Source organism: Hoplias malabaricus, chromosome 4, assembly GCF_029633855.1.
Source record: "Hoplias malabaricus isolate fHopMal1 chromosome 4, fHopMal1.hap1, whole genome shotgun sequence".
Taxonomy (NCBI): domain Eukaryota; kingdom Metazoa; phylum Chordata; class Actinopteri; order Characiformes; family Erythrinidae; genus Hoplias; species Hoplias malabaricus.
Window position 1 is genome coordinate 25,594,636 of NC_089803.1, and position 17,760 is coordinate 25,612,395.

The following is a 17,760-nucleotide window of genomic DNA, read 5'->3' on the forward strand; positions in this document are numbered from 1 at the left end:
AAAACTAATAGAAAACTTCAAATTTAGCCACGTACAGTCATTTATCTCCTCAAACAAACTGTTCCCCTTTAAATTGTGCAGAGCTTCTGAATGTAAACAAATCAGAGAGAACGACAGTTCCCCACAATTGTAGATGTAGCAATGAAAATGCTGCTGTTATGCGAATTACTCACACATTTACGTAGGTACACTGCCCACCTTAATTGCAAATGTGTAAAATGAGTTAAATGCAGAGTCCCGCTGCTGTTGGACATTGATTTTATGTTCTGCCACAGAGACCTGGTGATGTCACTGTACCTTTTTTTGGTGTGAAGGCAGTGAGCAATTTGTCTGGTCACCTCCATCTCTGTCTTTTATATTGCCTCAATGTCCTGTGTTGGTCCCAAGGCATTTTTCACGCATGCTATTTTGGTTCAGACCAAACTGTAAAGTCAGAAGGACCAGACAAAGTAAAGTAGGTATGAAAGAACCTGGTGCAGATGTGTAAAAACACCCTAGTGTGCTTTTGTTCTCAACACAGATGAGAACCAAATGGAAGTTAAGGTTCAAATTGTAGCCCTAGGGATGCTAATAATCAGCAATACAGAACCATCTTCACAAAATCAAAGAAAAAAATGATAAACACATCAATGTATCATTGTTTTTAACATTTTTGTGGCAAATGTGTGTCATGTAAATGTACTTGGTGAAGAAATACTTACTTGTAAGAGAATGAAATTACCTAAAGTACTCAGAGTTTCAGCTCCAGTCTTAGCAAAAGCAGAAGAAAACCATTTAGTAAAAGTTTTTTGGACCAAAGACTTTGTGTTTGTGTACACCTTAGAAGTGTTATCAGCACAAAGTTCCATTGCATTTCTTAAAGGAGGCTCTCTTTTATTATTGAACATCACATGCGTAAAAAAAATATATTGCTTTCTGTTTGCTGAAATGTAAACAACTGATGAAAGAACTCTGAAAAACAGCTCATGCACACAGTGATTCTTTTGTTTCTTCATTGTTTTTGCTGAATTTTAAACAACCACATTCTTCTGAAATTATAAAAAAATAGTGGTGTGCTTAACCACTCAGATAATTTAGTCCTCTTTTTGTCAGATTTGACCATGGTATCAACAGAACCAGAACTAAACCCTTTACTACTGGACCAGTGACAAATGGAAAAAGCGAAGAAAACATTCCATGGATTCATGTCACACGAAAAAAAACAATCTCTCATGAGCCGGATGGTTCAACAAAACCTTCTAGTGACCTGTCTGAAACTTACAGCCATTGGTCTGAACTGACTTGTGGCTATGCATGTTCATCCCACAAAAAAAATAAACCTACATATACGATTAATAAAAATAGCTTAGCATTACCACTGCTGCTGCTGTGGCTTCCAAAGTCCACTGTTCCAGATAGAGGGGGGCTATGGTAGTGGAAACTGAACCAGGTTCCAAAAAGTGCGTACAGTTGAACGAGGCGGGTACAAATGTAGTGGAAAAGCACCATTAGCCTTTAGCTTTCGTCAGAGATATTTTTTTGTGTGTCCAAAGAATCTCTCTTAATCTTACAGCTTGTCTTACTTGTATCATGAGTTATAGGTCTGTCCCAAAACCTAGTGAGTTGCTTCAGCAGGTACTGACTATGTAGACAACTGTCTTCATGAGGCAGATTACTGAGATGCACTAGTAAGTGAGTGATTGCATCATTGCTTGTTCCAGCCCACTGCACGCAACCGGTGTTTAATTAGCTCAGTGGCTCATGTCGCCTCAGTGCAGTGGTTTCTAGTCTTCCCATTTTTATCACAATTTTAATTATTTTTGCTTTGGGAGAGTAGCGAGATAGATGGTAATTGTGCCTGCATTGCATCATGGGATTGCCTTCATGGCTGAGAAGCGGTTCGACGCTGCCTTAAAATTCGGCCAGATTAAGGTATCTCAGTAGGCAGCATAATGAGGTATCAAAGAATTGGAACAGCCTAGGTGTCAGGAGCACACACACAATGACGTAAAATGCTCTCTATGTAGACAGCTCACTGTGTTTTGGGACCGATCGTATATGTTTTGTAGACATTTGTTCATGCAACATTTCTTCTGAAATGACTAGTTTACACTTTCTAGGCAGTCTCCACTCTTCTAAAAATCTTTACATTAAACGATGGCATTCTGCCATGAGAACAAACGTGATGCCAGGTGCTGTACTCCACAGTTATTGACTGGTTTTCCATCACTCTAGACATCACAGTTCCACCTAAGCTCATTTGCAGCTGAGCCAGTGCATCGCGTTTAATTTGATGTTTCAGAAACATTGAGTAAGATCACTATTACTGTGGATTCTTGGTTTCTTTCAGTGTTTTTTTTTTCTTGTGCTTCTTCTGCCCATTATCATCATCAGCATGACCATTAGGGGGATACATATGTGTTAAGATGCTTTAGAACAATGATTGCTCCTGCTAACTATCTCCAGCTCTGAGTGTGATGAGAGTTCAAAGCTAAGGTCAGAAAGCAGGGCAGTGGGATTTTAAGATGGTTCAACAAGACAGACACCCTTTCATCAATAACCTCTCTGCTCCTCTTAACCGGAGTCTGGCAGTAAGCCTCAAAGGGCCTTTATGCTGCATGTGTCTTGTAGTGTGTTCAGAATTATTGCACGTATGTCATGTATTTTTGACTAACTTTGCAGCATTAGCACATGAATTAATCTCTAATTCATCCATAATTGGTGTCTCATACTTTCACCAACATCCCTTATTGTTACAGCAAACCAAGACATTTTTGTTTGCATACTTGTGATTGGTGTTCACAATTATTAATTGAGATTAATAATTAAAAAAGAGATCTTACAGCATTGGAAAAGGAGACAATATTAAAAGCTCTATCTAAAAACCTCATCATTGGAAATATCCACGTTAATTAAATGTTAACATTGCACAGTAAAGAAGTTTCTGCAGAATAGCAAAAGATGGGCAAAAGAAAACATGTGTAACACAAGTTGTTGGAAGCTTAAAGCTTGGGATGTCGACCAGCAAGAAAATATTTGAGGTCTGTAAATTGGGAGAAATAATGAAAACAGTGTCCAAGATGAAAACAAGGCAAACAAACGAACTAAAATATGGAAATGTGAAGATAAAATGGGCTAAAAGGTACATGAAGACTGACTTCACAAAGGTTTTTTGTGATCATATTCCACTGATTTTTGTGATAATATTCAATAGCATACGCACTCATTCTACACCAAAATAAAAATATAATTGTGTTTATCGTAATATTCCACATATTCAAATATCCACTCAACAACAATAGCATCAAATAGTGGTGAAGATGCTAAAGGGCTGCAATAAAACTGTATTTAGGTCAGGGATTTACACTCCTATTTATAACATTTGTTTGCCTAATTGTGTGTGTGGATGTGGGGGAGGATGTGCTGTCTACCTGAGTGCAGCAAATCACTCTCTCACAATGAGTTTAATGATAATTAAACTCTTCACAATGGCAAGATTCACAGAATGCTCGTATCCATTCTTCTATGAATAATCATGCTTTCATCCCACGAGCGTGAGGACAGCAGAATGGAAAGGTGACCTTTTCACTTACGATGACAACAAAAGCCCATTCAGGGATCAGTAGAAGGAAGGCTCTCTTTGATGATTGATTGCGATCTCACTTCTTCTTTGCTTACTGTAAAATAATCCCAGCTTCAATGCAGAAAAGCTTTCTACCAGAATACTGAAAGATAATACTTTCTCAATGTGTGTTCAGGCATGATTGTGCGTATGTGTGTGTGTGTTGCGGGGTGTCTACTTACAGTTGAGAGGCATAAAATAATTAGTCATATGATATATTTTTTATTCTCGCATATGCTCACCTTGCCCTATCACTGAAATCCAGAAGCTTCTAAAAGCAATTAGCTTCGTGACAGCAGAGCTGCATCATACTGCAGTCACCTATACACAGCTGCACGGCTTTATATAAACTCGAGATATTTTTCATCATGACAAATAAAGCAATAAGCCATGAGAGGCCACATGCTGCAGTGATTACCAGACATCATGCAAAAATGGAATAAAACCCCTTTATCCAAGGTAAAATCGTGAAAACACAGTTGTGTGTCTCTTTGCTCTTATAAAACATCAGTAAGAGTACAGATCTACATATACAGTTTAAAAATGTCCATCCATCCATTATCTGTAACCGCTTATCCAATTTAGGGTCGCAGGGGGTCCAGAGCCTACCTGGAATCATCGGGCGCAAGGCGGGAATACACCCTGGAGGGGACGCCAGTCCTTCACCGGGCAACACAGACACACACACACATTCACTCACACCTACGGACACTTTCGAGTCGCCAATCCACCTGCAACGTGTGTTTTTGGACTGTGGGAGGAAACCAGAGCACCCGGAGGAAACCCACGCGGACACGGGGAGAACACACCAACTCCTCACAGACAGTCACCTGGAGCGGGAATCGAACCCACAACCTCCAGGTCCCTGGAGCTGTGTGACTGCGACACTACCTGCTGCGCCACCGTGCCGCCCAAAAATGTTCATCAAGTAGTTATTATTTTACAATTTCCTCCATCACAAAGTCTAAACGTTACTGTTAATCAGTTCACAACCATTGCCGCTAGGAACGGAAGGTAGGCAGAAAACAAACTTCACAATGTATTTTAAGTATTACACTATTTAGTTCCTCTGAAGCAGAAACAGAAAACAGTAATACTGCCACAGTGATGTTTACATTAATAAAACTCTATAAAAACCTATTACTATGCTTTTTAATCAATGTTCCACTCACTGTGCTGCACTAAATCCAATTAAACAAGACTAATTATGCTCTTCTTCTAATTAAACATGGACAGAAAAGCCTAATGTGATGTAATTTATCCCAATGGTTATAATAATATATGTCCAAATGTAATGTGACAGCCCTTACTAAATTCTGTTACTTTAAGATGTACCCATCGCTGAAACAGACTTTCAACTCGACACAAACTGCTTGTATAATCTCCATAAAAAGCATGGCCAACAGAATGAGACTAAGGTCATGAGATATGCTCCTACTGTTCTCTCTCTGGAGTTATGAATATGTTTAGAATGAGCTGGAGTGATCGAGAGCTAATCACGCAACATCAGTATTCATCCAGCATTCTGTTGTTCTAATATTAATAACTGTACTCCAGTTGAGTTTCTGCAATGTGTTGCCACTTCCCTTTTCAACCCGTTCACCAGTGGCCATATGCTTGTGTATCCTGGTTTCAAACATGGCTCTGTTAATCAGAATTTAGAGAATTATCTGTTTTATGAAAGAAAAAGTGTGAAAAAGGGTTAAGATGAAGATCAAAGGTAATGGTCTATAATGGCCATATCATCACTGTGTACAATGGCAGGTGGTAACAGTCCAGTGCAGGAGGTGTGAAAGTAGTCTGGCAGAGGTAAAGCCAGCATGATCCTGAGGCAAGAGTGGAAATGGCTGTGGGCCAGACAGACAACTCATTTGCATAGAGCAGAGTGTCTGGAAGGTGGCTAGATCCAGACAAACACAAACAACCCAAAGGGTAGAAGAACCCAGGCTTTCCTATTGTCTCTCTTTCTGACACTGACTCTGTGTGTGTGTGTGTGAGAGAGAGAGAGAGAGAGAGAGAGAGAGAGAGAGTAGCACGGTTTCACATAATTTTAGAATTGTTTCACAGCAATAGAACTTTAAACTGAGCATATTAAAGCTCACTTTGGGATCTGTTTCTACAGAGAATATTCTGCCTATTTTAGGGCAAAGTTTAATGCACAATTTGTTTAAATGATTAACTGAATATTTTAAAATGGTTATAGAATTTGCTCATATCAGATTAATATGATAAAAAATTATATTCATTAAGAAAAGTATTTCTCTTCAAATACCGAATCACAGTGCTTATGTTAGTGATATTTTTAGGCACCATGTTGTATGTTAACAATCAGAGAACTGAGGATGTTGCAGCAGGCATGTAAAAATGACATCTCTTGCCTTTTCTGGCACATTGTGACATCCTGTTAGACAGCAATTAATTAAAGGAAATGAATTGATGCATTTTGTATACGCAGATTAAAATTCCAGTATCCCAATTTAAAACATTTTTGTGTCTCTCCATATATACAAATGTACATCTCAGTTTCTGTGTTCGACTCTCCTCTACTTTCCTGTAAATCCATACGACAAAAAAGAAACAAAATTCTTCTGCTCAAAACACAGGACTTTGCACAGAATGACCTGCGTTCTGTCTGTTATGAGAAGAGTTAAAACACTAACAAAGACACCACGCTGGTGGTAGACATTTTTTTTTTATTATGCAATACACAGGTGGGCTCCTTCTCAGTTCAACCTAAATTACTCAACATGGGGGAATACAGAATTCAATTATTACCTGCCACACCATTTGTATGCACTCCTATTGTAGACACAGCAGAGAATTTGATGATTTTTGCCACTGGATTGGTTTGGGAGACTGTGCTGGAAAATGACATGCGAAATTGCATTCTGCTTCGTTTTCTAATGAAGGCAGCTGGAAAAATGTGGCATCCCACAGGTTCTGTTATAGAAATCAGAATACTATGTGTGCACACAACCTTCATATTCAACTGAAATCCACTGAGGCTGTAAATGATGCTGCTTATTATTGTGACGGCCACAAGGCTCGTGTTAACGCTCCGACACGGCGTGTGCTGAAAATGCATTCCATTAATGCGCACTTTCATGCTAAAAGGAAAGCTTGGGTTTATGCATTGCAACCCTTGAAAAAGCGGGGATTTCCACTTTATGGCACATAGTCAGTGAAGCAGTTCTCTGTGTGCATGACCTTCCAGCTCCTGCACTGTGTAAGAAGAGAGCAGGGATGTTTTTCTTGCCTTTGAGCTCAAATCACACTCGTTCACATGACCTTTCCCATAGGCTCCTTCTCTCCATGGAAGCAACCTGCCACTCTAACACTGCCTCCTATGTGCCCACGCCTTTGGCTTGGCTGTTTTTCTTTTACTTCACACCTCAAATAAACTTTGGGGAGAGTGTTTTTTTTTTTTACGAAACTGAACTATAATCGTAGTTAATTTACCACATAGAGTACCAGTCAAATGCTGAACATAATCTCATTCAGTGGCTTTCTTTGTTTTTTTATTATATCCCACATTGAAAATGAATATCCATTCATTCATTATCTATAACCGCTTATCCAGTTCAGGGTCACGGTGGGTCCGGAGCCTACCCGGAACTGTAAATGAATATGGAAGGCATTAAAACTATGATGGAACACATATGGAATTATGTAGTAAACAAAAATAGTTAAAAAAACAGAATATGTTTCATACGTTAGATTTTTCAAAGTAGCCATCTTTTGCTTTGATGAAAGCTTTGCACACTCTCAGCGTTCTCTCAATCAGCTTCATGAGGTCGTCACCTGGAATGGTTTTCAGTGAACAGCTGTGGCCTTGTCAAGAGTTAATTTGTAGAACTCCACACCTTCTTAATGTATTTGAGACCATCACTTGGGCTGTGCAAAGGTAGGGGCTGGTACACAGTTCTATACAGTGAATAGCCCTTATGAGACGATGTGCTGAAATATTTGACTGGTACTGTATATAGATAGAATCCTATAAATGAGATTGCATAGGGTTGCAGCAGCAGCAGAAAATAGCTGCCTTGTATCTGCATATATTGGAAGTAGTGGAACAGTACAACTGTGTTCTCTGAAGTGATAAAACAACACCTTAGAGATGATGTGGAGTGGCAGTTAACTATACACTGGCTGAGTAACATCAAACCCTCTTTTATGTATTACAAATGATTTCCACAGAATATTACTGCAGCAAAGTAAGAACAAACTTTTTAATGGTGCTTTTCCACTGCATGGAACCTACTCCATTTAACTCGACTCATCTCCGCTCTTTTGCTCTTCCACTGGCCAAACCTGGTGCCTGGTCCCTGGAGCCAGGTACTTTGTTTTAGACCCTGCTCGGTTGGAAGCTAGTAGGTACTAAATCGTGACGTGTAAACCCTGCAGAGTGCTGATTGGCCAGAGAGACCTGTCAATCACCACAAAATGCAAAGCTCCAGCATTTCAACTCACCACTTGTAAAATTTCTATAGTTACTGCCAGTTTCACAGTTATTTTTATCTGACTCATAACAGGAGCTCGTAACATTACCCCAAGGTGTTCTGAAGAGGCTCCTTGGGTAGGTGGCTGATGAAAAACGTACAAGAAGGAAAACTAATCTGTGAGACCTGGGGAGCGGAGCCGTGTTCAGTGCAAAAAGCTTAAACAACATGTGAGTACACAACGAGTAATCAGCGCCTAACTTTACCGCTAACGTTGTTGTGGCATTCAAAGCATGTGGTTTCCATTAGAGATAGGTTTTTGATGCACTAGTTCCCGCTAAAAGTGACCCACTAAAAGTGAGTTGAGCTGAGTCGAGTTCAACCGATCCAGTGCAGGGGAAAAGCAACCTAAATAATCATTTTAATTTCAGATTAAATACTCAAAAAGCGGGTCTACAGCCTTGACATGGAGTGCTTGATATAAGTTAGTAGTGCTTTCTAGAACACACGGCATTATACTGTCCCTCACAAGTCCCAGCCCTCACTGTTACTCTGACTGGAATAAGGTGGCTATAGAAAGCCTCAGGGTAAAACTGAAATGTGGCATTTGGGAGCAGCCACAATCTCTCATTAAACCTTAGTGAAATCACCTCGTGTGAAGCTTGGTTGCTTTTTAATTTGTATTTCAATACACTGTGGTGTGGTGTACATTTATTTTCCATAGACATCTCTGAGCTAATATAAGATTAGTGGAGCAATTTGCACTTGAATGATTCCACAGGCAAGCGCGGGGAAAAAGAGAGGCTCTCGGCTTTTGTGAGGAGTGCGATTTGGCGGCCACTCAAAGGCTAGTGCAGCCAGAAGCGGAGGTCTTGAGGATATGATTGAGGTCAGTTTGGGGCAGTTAGAGAAAAGAGCCAAACTACAGAAAGAGGGTTCAGCAGCACTTAATGAGAAACAGGATCCTTTATAAGAGACACACACAAAAGCCACTGTCAGACAAGCACTCAGGATCAGGGCTGCCCTATAGCGCTGCGCTAACTGACATGGGAAAGAGCAGAGCACACTCACCTTCTGTGTGTTTTCCCTTTAGCAATATAGATATGCTTCTCCAACTTAGAAGCCATTCGGTACTGGATGTCCTTCATTCTAGTAGCTGAACTGGTGATTATACACAAAGCTGTAATCCCGGTACTGTTTTTGTATGCAAATAATGCTAATGCAAATAGCACTTCTGTGGCCTAATCCTAAACCTAAGTTGATTTTTGGTACTGCAAGTGGTACCTCCCACTGTATCATATACCTACTCTTTTCTATATTATTATATGAAGCTACTAATTGATTATTCCTTTTTTATATTTAGCTGTTGATTCCTTTGTGATTAGACACATTACACACTTCAGTCCTTTAGCATTTGGTTGTAGACCACAAAACTTCCATAAAAGAGTAGTTGTCCATTCACTGTTATGCTAGATGTTGAAGATATAAAGATGTATTGCAACATGAGATGTGTTTTATACGATAATTAGTACATAGTAATTCATTCATTCATTCATGGTCTGTAACCGCTTATCCAGTTAAGGGTCGTGGTGGGTCCAGAGCCTACCCAGAATCACTGGGTGCAAGGCAGGAATACACCCTGAAGGGGGCACAGGGTGACACACACTCACATTCACTCACACATATGGACACTTATCTAGTACTTTTTATTTTCTCAACTCAAGTTTTGGGGGCTGTGGATTTTGGCTACCCTACCAACTTCATTGATACGTGACATAAACATAGTAAATGGTCCCTATTATACATTTCTCCACAAGTTTACACAGTTCACTGGGGTATAAATGAAATGTCTGTGAAATGCTTTGGACCAAACGACACAGTACTACAGTACTTTTACCCTATCTAAACCAGCACAACACGTTTTGGTGCCTGTTCCTTTAAATAAGAATGAGCCACAGCTCAGTTAAGTTCCACTTTTAATTCAGTTTTGACCACATTTAATCAGTACTCTTATTAAAGTACACTCAATGTGTTTGTTTCATAAACATGGGTCGCGTGCTGTGACTGGAGAGACTGGAACAAGAAGGTGGGACAATTCTGAAGTGCCACTTATTTGTATAAGATTCAGCACAATACCAGAACTACTAGATTTATCCCATGTTTTCAGACTTAAAAATAACATACAAAACTGACAGGGTCACAGTTTGTGGGTTGGTAGGAGCTGCTGATCCGCAAATTAATGTTAAAACATATTGCAATACTGTCACATGCAAACATCCATTTTTTTTTTTTTTTTTTTTGGTCTGTGCTACTCCAGCACTGAAATGCAGACACAAATGATACTAAGTGAAACACTAATCAGTTTTACAGTGTTGATCTGTTCAGTATGCAACATTTTGCCTTGCCAACAATTAGCCTGACCTGAAATCACAAAGGGTTAGCACAAGCTGTGACAAGATCACTAATAATGTACAACAAGAGAGAGAGAAGACAGTCTGTCTTTGTGTGTGTTTGAGAGAGAGAGAGAGAGAGAGAGAGAGAGAGAGAGAGAGAGAGAGAGCGTACGTGCTAGAAGCAGCTATGCAAAGTCAGGAAAGGCTTCCCCACACCTCACTCAGAGAGAAAAACAGATAGTCTTTAGCTCAGTATTGACTCAGTCTCTCAGCAAATATTCTTTACTGCAGGCAAAATGCAGTCCAGTCTTCACTGTGCCAGTCACGTACCTATCAGCTGGGACATTATGCTATATTGCACACAGTAGTACCTCAACATGTAGAAAGCTTCTTCCAGCAGAAATAGAGTATGATGCAATGACACAGAACTGACTCACTGGACACTTCTTATTGCATTCACTGACTTGCTGAAAGCTTCTTTACTGCATTAAATCATGTTCAATTATAAGAAACACTGACAGATTCTTTTCTTAGACCCACTCTTTTTTCCAGCAGATAAATTAACAAACCTCAGCAGCCACAAATTTTGCCCTGTAATTCAACTAATGCTGCAGGCTATAGTAAGCCATACATTCTGAAATAACGTCAAATGACTGGTAGAAAATAATTACAATGCTGTTTGATGGATTTGCTTACATTTGACATCACAGCAAGACCCCAGCATCAGTACTCATGATCTAGTCCTTAATCATTAATGAGCTCCATCCTTCTCTTATTTCACATTGCATTCGTTCCTATCCCATGACAAATGCAGCGAAAACATATTGCTAATTTGTGTGGAAATGCTTTTGCACGCTTTGTTTCGTCTTGTCTGAACGTATATGGGGAAAAGGCACAACTGGAACATTAAAGAAGACAACACAACTTGAGAGCGGAACTCAAAACTGGGATACAGAGTCAAAACTCAGACAAACAAATCATTCTTTGTGAGTGTTCAGATCCCAAATGCAAAGCATGGCAGCGGTGCCCAGCTGGAGTCCGGAGGGTTGGATTGCAGGAGGCTGGTGCTTTCCTTACACACACCTAAATCTGGCCATTCATGGATTAGTTGAATCAGGTGTGTCAGTGCAGGGCAGGCCTTCAAGACCACAGATGGGCCCAACTGTGGAAGATCAATGTTTCACAGTCCTGGTCCTAGGAACCTCTGACCTGCAGGGGTCATCAACTCCAGTACAACTCACTGAATTCCCTGTTCAGACACTTTCTAAACACTGAGGAGTAGAGATGGAAACTTCTGATACCAGATATCGGTGACAGGCTGATATCAGCAGAAATAGATCAGATATCTGAGGAAACAAATAAGAAATCCAATGCAATACTGCAACAAATCTATCCAGAAATGTTCTCTGGGGATTTGATGGAAAAACACATACAGATCAAACAACACAGCCCTTTACATCCTGTGTAAAAAGCCAACTCTGAATTGGTAGCTATCGATATAAGATGCATCACAAATTTAAAAAATAACTCAATATACCCCATGATCTCAGACTTCAGAGGGGCAGATCACAACAAACAGACTTCACACTTCCCTCAAATTTAACGTACTAGTGCAATCAAAACATGTTGTTTCTTTCATATTATGGTCGCATTAGTTTTCTGTGAAGCAGTGATGCATGTGTACATGCTGACAATTGAGGTTTTCTCCTGGGCTTTCCATATCTGATGATCTGTGTTGGGCGGCACGGTGGCGCAGCAGGTAGTGTTGCAGTCACACAGCTCCAGGGGCCTGGAGGTTGTGGGTTCGATTCCTGCTCCGGGTGACTGTCTGTGAGGAGTTGGTGTGTTCTCCCCGTGTCCGCGTGGGTTTCCTCCGGGTACTCCGGTTTCCTCCCACAGTCCAAAAACACACGTTGCAGGTGGATTGGTGACTCGAAAGTGTCCATAGGTGTGAGTGAATGTGTGTGTGTCTGTGTTGCCCTGTGAAGGACTGGCGCCCCCTCCAGGGTGTATTCCCGCCTTGCGCCTGATGATTCCAGGTAGGCTCTGGACCCCCCGCGACCCTAAATTGGATAAGCGGTTACAGATAATGGATGGATGTATGATCTGTGTTCTGTGGTAATGTAGACCTACATAAAGTACAGGATAAAGGGCTGCTTGAAAAGTCCCCTTTACTTCACGCAATTCTTCTACATCTGTCTTAGGTTTCTTATATATATATATATGTTTTTTCAATGTAAATTGTCCTATTATAAACAATACATGGCATTTGCAGAAATGGTATATAAAAGTAATATCAAACTCAAAGTCAAGCAGTTAGCCTGAATATCTTATGCCTATGACTGAATGCCCGACTCACAGCTGGGCTGATGTTGTTCAGTTTAACAGCACTCCTTCTCATGTAATATTGCTTATATTTGAGTAAGAAAAATACAGAACTGTGCTGGACACAAGCCTTCAACGTTTAGAATCTCATAACCCTCTTTGGTGATTTCCTGCTAGTCCACGCTACCATCACAAAGAGCTATTTATTAATTGGTTAAATCAAGTTTGAGCAGTGAATGCACTACTGAGAGGCTGAGGCTGAAAGAGTTAGACATCTGGTCTAGACGGCTCAAAACACAGGTTTTCATCTCTGCTCCTGTGTACTCTCTGCAGCTCAGCATGATTTTGTTTGTGTGGAAAAAAACACCCACTAATGCTCAGAAACTGCCTCTTAATGAGATGATGTGTGATTATGTGTGTTGGCAGCAGGAAGAATACGAACATGTGCAACACCAGAGCTCCGGTTCCAGAACTGTGGTTGAGAACTGCCTTAAAACACTGGCAGCAAACGTCTCCTTACCTTTGCCGTAGTTGAAATGGAGTTTGATGGCCTTGCCCTGGTTGATGTGCAGGTACGTGAACCACACGGCGAAGGTGAGCAGCACCAGCAGAAGCAGCAGCTTGAACTGCTTCCTGATTTTCTTCAGCGGGAAGCGCAGCATCCTCACAGAGGATCAGGGCGTGCTCACCTGGGGGCTCACAGGGGGGCTCCTACACGCAAAGCCCGGCCAGCAGAGCATGGGCTGGTCTATGAAACAGCATCATTCCCGCGCTGAAGCTGTCAACAGGTCCAGGATCTCAGAAGCTCGCGCTGTTTTACTACGGTATGACGCGCGCGCTGCTGACACGGGGGTCTCTCTCGGTGCTCAGAGTCATTGTAGTGCCCGGTCAGTCAGAGCAGACGCGCCCTCGTGTGCGCGGCGCCGGGGACCCGTGCGTAAAGACGCGCGCAGAGCGGGAGCCTCTTTCAGCGGCTGCGGGAAGGCGAACAGAACGGCAGCGCGTGGCTAATCTTGCCAAATCCGCTCTCAGTGTGGCCGATTACTCTGCTCGCAGCTCAGGGATCACCCACCCCCCCTCCCCGCCCTCCCTCGCTTCCTCCCTCCTGCGCTCCGGCGCACACCTTGAACTTCACCCAGCGCCTTCACTTTCAGCTCTCGAGGCGACTACATGGCGCTGTTGGCTCTAAACAGCGTGGACGGACACTAACAGAGCTCTAAACTGGACTGCCACCGTGGACTAATCAGGCATAATACGCGCAGTCAAAATAGCGCATAACGACTGAGCACTTGAGCGGACAGTCACAGCTCGAGACCAGAGGATCACGCGTAACAACAACGCGTGAGGGATGAGTGGCGCTGTGATAACATAACGCAGCGATACGGGGCTGCAGGCTGCATTTGAAGCGTGGCTTCCTCGAACAAAACAGACACTGACACCCCTTGACCAGAGACCAATCAGAAATTAATTTATGTGTAACTGGTATTTCAGGAAGCGCAGCACAAAAACACTAAACCAAAGTGGAGGCTATTGTACTTTTACACATGCCATTCCACGAATTACACAGGCGTCTTTGTGACTAACTCACGGTTTAGAGCCGTATAAGTAAATATATAAAGCACATTCATATAAATACACTAAGACACCGTGAGTCTGGTGAAGTGTCACCCGCGTGGAAGGTTCGTCCCTGGGTCAACATCTATCTCTCCTTATCTATCTCACTGAGTGAGATAGATACAGAGCTAAGTGCACCGCCTGTAAGCATTTGACCCCATTTGTTTCGCACCTAGACTGGCTCCTAAAGAGCAGCCTACGCGCACGCGCCACCTCTCTTCAAGACCCCCTGTCCAACATGCTCCCACAAAACAAACAATAACCAAGCTCGCTGCTGCTATAGCTGTGTTTGTTAGCTGCGGGCTCAGCTCAAGCGCAGTGTGTTTTCATTCATCTCTCCACAAGCGCCGCCCCTCCGCATCCCTCTCTCACACACGGCGCTCTTCTACAGCAGTTCCCCCGCTTCACGTGGCTGTTCTCGGACACGAGGCTTTACTGCGGACGCTCCGGTTCCCTGTACTCTTCGCTGAGCTCCGCCGCTGGGTCCCTCTCTCGGTTCCTCCGCTCGTCGACAGAGCATCCATGACGCTGCCGGGCAACCGAACTTGGGAGGAGCCGGAATGTGAAGTTCATTCATTCCACCTGCAGGGGGCGCGTCCACTCACATTAGGAGCGCCATAGGAAAACATTACTAGCGCTGCTGTTGTGTTGTTTTTTAATCCCCACCCGTATTCCTAAAGCTCCGCCTCCTGCTCCAGGATTGGCTCACAGGAGCCCTGCACCTGCCACGATTGGCGGAGAGTGGCTACACCTGCGTTATATTTGGCTCCTTTGACAATACAGCCTGACAATAGGCTATGTGGCACTTATCAAATATAATTTTATTCACAATGTCCAATTGCTCTGTGACACTATTTACTAGCTATAATTCCCTCTTTTTAATTAATATAGTTGAAGTGTTTTTTGGACTCTAGCCTATTTGTACACGTTAAGAATATGGGCAACAAAGCACTTCTTTCAGTGTATTTTCCCATTTGTATTCCAACAGGCCCCGCCTCCTGCTCCAGGATTGGCTTACAGAAGTCCTGAATCTGCCATAATAGGCTGAACTCCTGCGTAATATTTAATGAATTTGACAGCTTTAGGTATTAGTCAACCTCAATTATTCATTCATTTATTCTAATTAACACTTTCACACATTTACTCACACTACCAACGTGTGATTTTGGACTGTGGGAAGAAACCAGAGCACCCGGAGGAAACCCACTGAGACACGAGGAGGACACTTCTCATACACAGTGACCTGAGGTTGGGTTTGAACGCTCAACCACAGCGCCCTGGGGCTGTGTGACAGCGACACTACTTCTTGTTCCATTTTGACGTCGCAAACAATGTTACATTTCTGTAAATCATTCTTACTAAAGCCTCATATTTCTGACATTTTCCATCGATTTTTCTTGTCCCCGTTCCACTATCTATGTATCATATACGTGTATTACCCCCATATACATGTTTACGATAAACCCTCCCTTCTGGTCTAGGATTATCTCTTGTACTCGTCATGACGTACATTCCAAATATATTTCTGTTACTATGTATTTGTTTGTTTAATGATTTTGATGTTTGGAATGTTCATCAGTAAAATGACTCACAGTAGCCCAAAGTAATTCCACAATGCGGAGCTTTGTGATACATTAAGCCTCTGTTCAAGATGTGTTCCCTATGTTAAGAACTGTGGGCCATTGGACAGTCCTCAAACCCTGCGCTCTTACCTCCTCGTCTCAAAATTGCAGCACTTGAAACCACCCCCGTTTACAGGAGCAATGAATCATATGCATGCGTGTATTAGTGGTACAGATATTCACATATGTTTATAAAATTATTGAACGAAATATAATGTTTTATTCCGGAATAATTTGCACTAAACCAACTCTTGCTCCTGGCATTATTTGGAGTCAGATTTGGAGTAACCCTACTACATTAAACCGTCTGCTAAATACCTTTAATATACTTTTACGCCTGTTTTCTGACAAGCCATGCCTTCTGTGTGAGGATTGGCTATCCTTCAGCAAATCAACAGTCAGTCTTCAGCGGAGTACATGTGACTCTCCGGAAAACCGGTGGGAAATAAACCATACCTCTTTACTAGCCGAGGTGGGATTTATGCAGCATGTTGCACTCTGATGGCTTCAAAGCAACCACGGTTAACTAAACCCTATGATTTGATTCTGCCTTTATTTAATAGAGGGTGCATTAACTCTGACAGTAATAACAGCACTGCCTCATATAAAATAACGCATGACTAAAGCCATGTGGTAATGATGATAGAAAAAAGTACACGTGATTTGAATAGAAACTGAGGGTACACGGAGGAAAATTCAGAGGGGATAACTGCACACATTGTGCAGGCTTTGTGGAGTTGTTATTAATATTTATAAAGAAGCTTCAGGACATGTTTTATAGATAAGCCACTGATGATGTTTCATTGCCATTTTTCCATTTGTCCATGACTAATATTTAGATACTTAGACCAAAGCAGTAGTTTATTCAGAAAAAAAATAAAAAAGGTTCTGGGTTAGGAATTTACTGAACTGATATTCAAAAAATTAAACATCACAGTTTGTATAATTAGGGAAACATAATGATACTTCTAAAGGCCAGTGTTGTGTTTTTATTATTATTATTTAGGGTAATTATTAACATATATAAATTTACTTTTGATTATTCATCCATTATCTGTAACCGCTTATCCAGTGAAGGGTCATGGTGTGTCTGGAGCCTACCAGGCACGAGGCAGGAACACACCCTGGAGGGCGTGCTAGTCCTTCACAGGGTAACACACTCATTTATTTACACCTACGGACACTTTTGAGTCGCCAATCCGCCAGTAAACTGGAGCACCCGGAGGAAACCCACCCAGACACAGGGATAACACACCTAACTCCTGCAGAGTCACCCAGAGCGGGACTTGAACCCACAACCCCATTATTCTGGAGCTGTGTGACTGTGACACTACATGCTGCGCCACCATGCCGCCGAGATCTATGATTATGTTAATGGCACTTCTGATTATGTTAATCCTTTTCACCTTATAACACAGCCATTATCTGTGGCCTGGATGTATCACAGCTTCTGTTCTAAGATGATTTTACACAAGGCCACCCTTTGGAGCATAAACTGGTTTATCATGTGTGAGATTTTTTATGTAAAGAAAAATACAAAATAATAAAGAATCATTCTTTCATGAATCTTGTTTGCAAGGTCTAATAGTAAAAATGCCTTTATTTAATTGTCTTTTAAACTTTTAATGATATGCTATTTTTTTTCCCTGTCAGAATCCATAAAGACAGATATAGGCATGGAAAGACTGATGTTGCAGTTCATTCATGTAATGATGGGTGTGGACCATATGCATGCAACCACATCAGTTGCTGCAGTATTTGGTACT

The 17,760-nt window shown here is 41.7% G+C and overlaps 1 protein-coding gene across 1 annotated transcript in view; it reads right to left on the reverse strand.

Annotated features, from left to right (window-relative positions):
- Positions 1 to 13,778, reverse strand: part of b4galnt4a (beta-1,4-N-acetyl-galactosaminyl transferase 4a) — a 170,375-nt gene extending 156,597 nt beyond the window's left edge. Inside the window, exon 1 of the mRNA XM_066668549.1 lies at positions 13,279 to 13,778. Within this exon, the coding sequence (XP_066524646.1) occupies positions 13,279 to 13,420 (142 nt within the window). The 5' untranslated portion in view covers positions 13,421 to 13,778. The remainder of the gene's footprint in view (positions 1 to 13,278) is intronic.
- Positions 13,779 to 17,760: the final 3,982 nt, after the last annotated feature.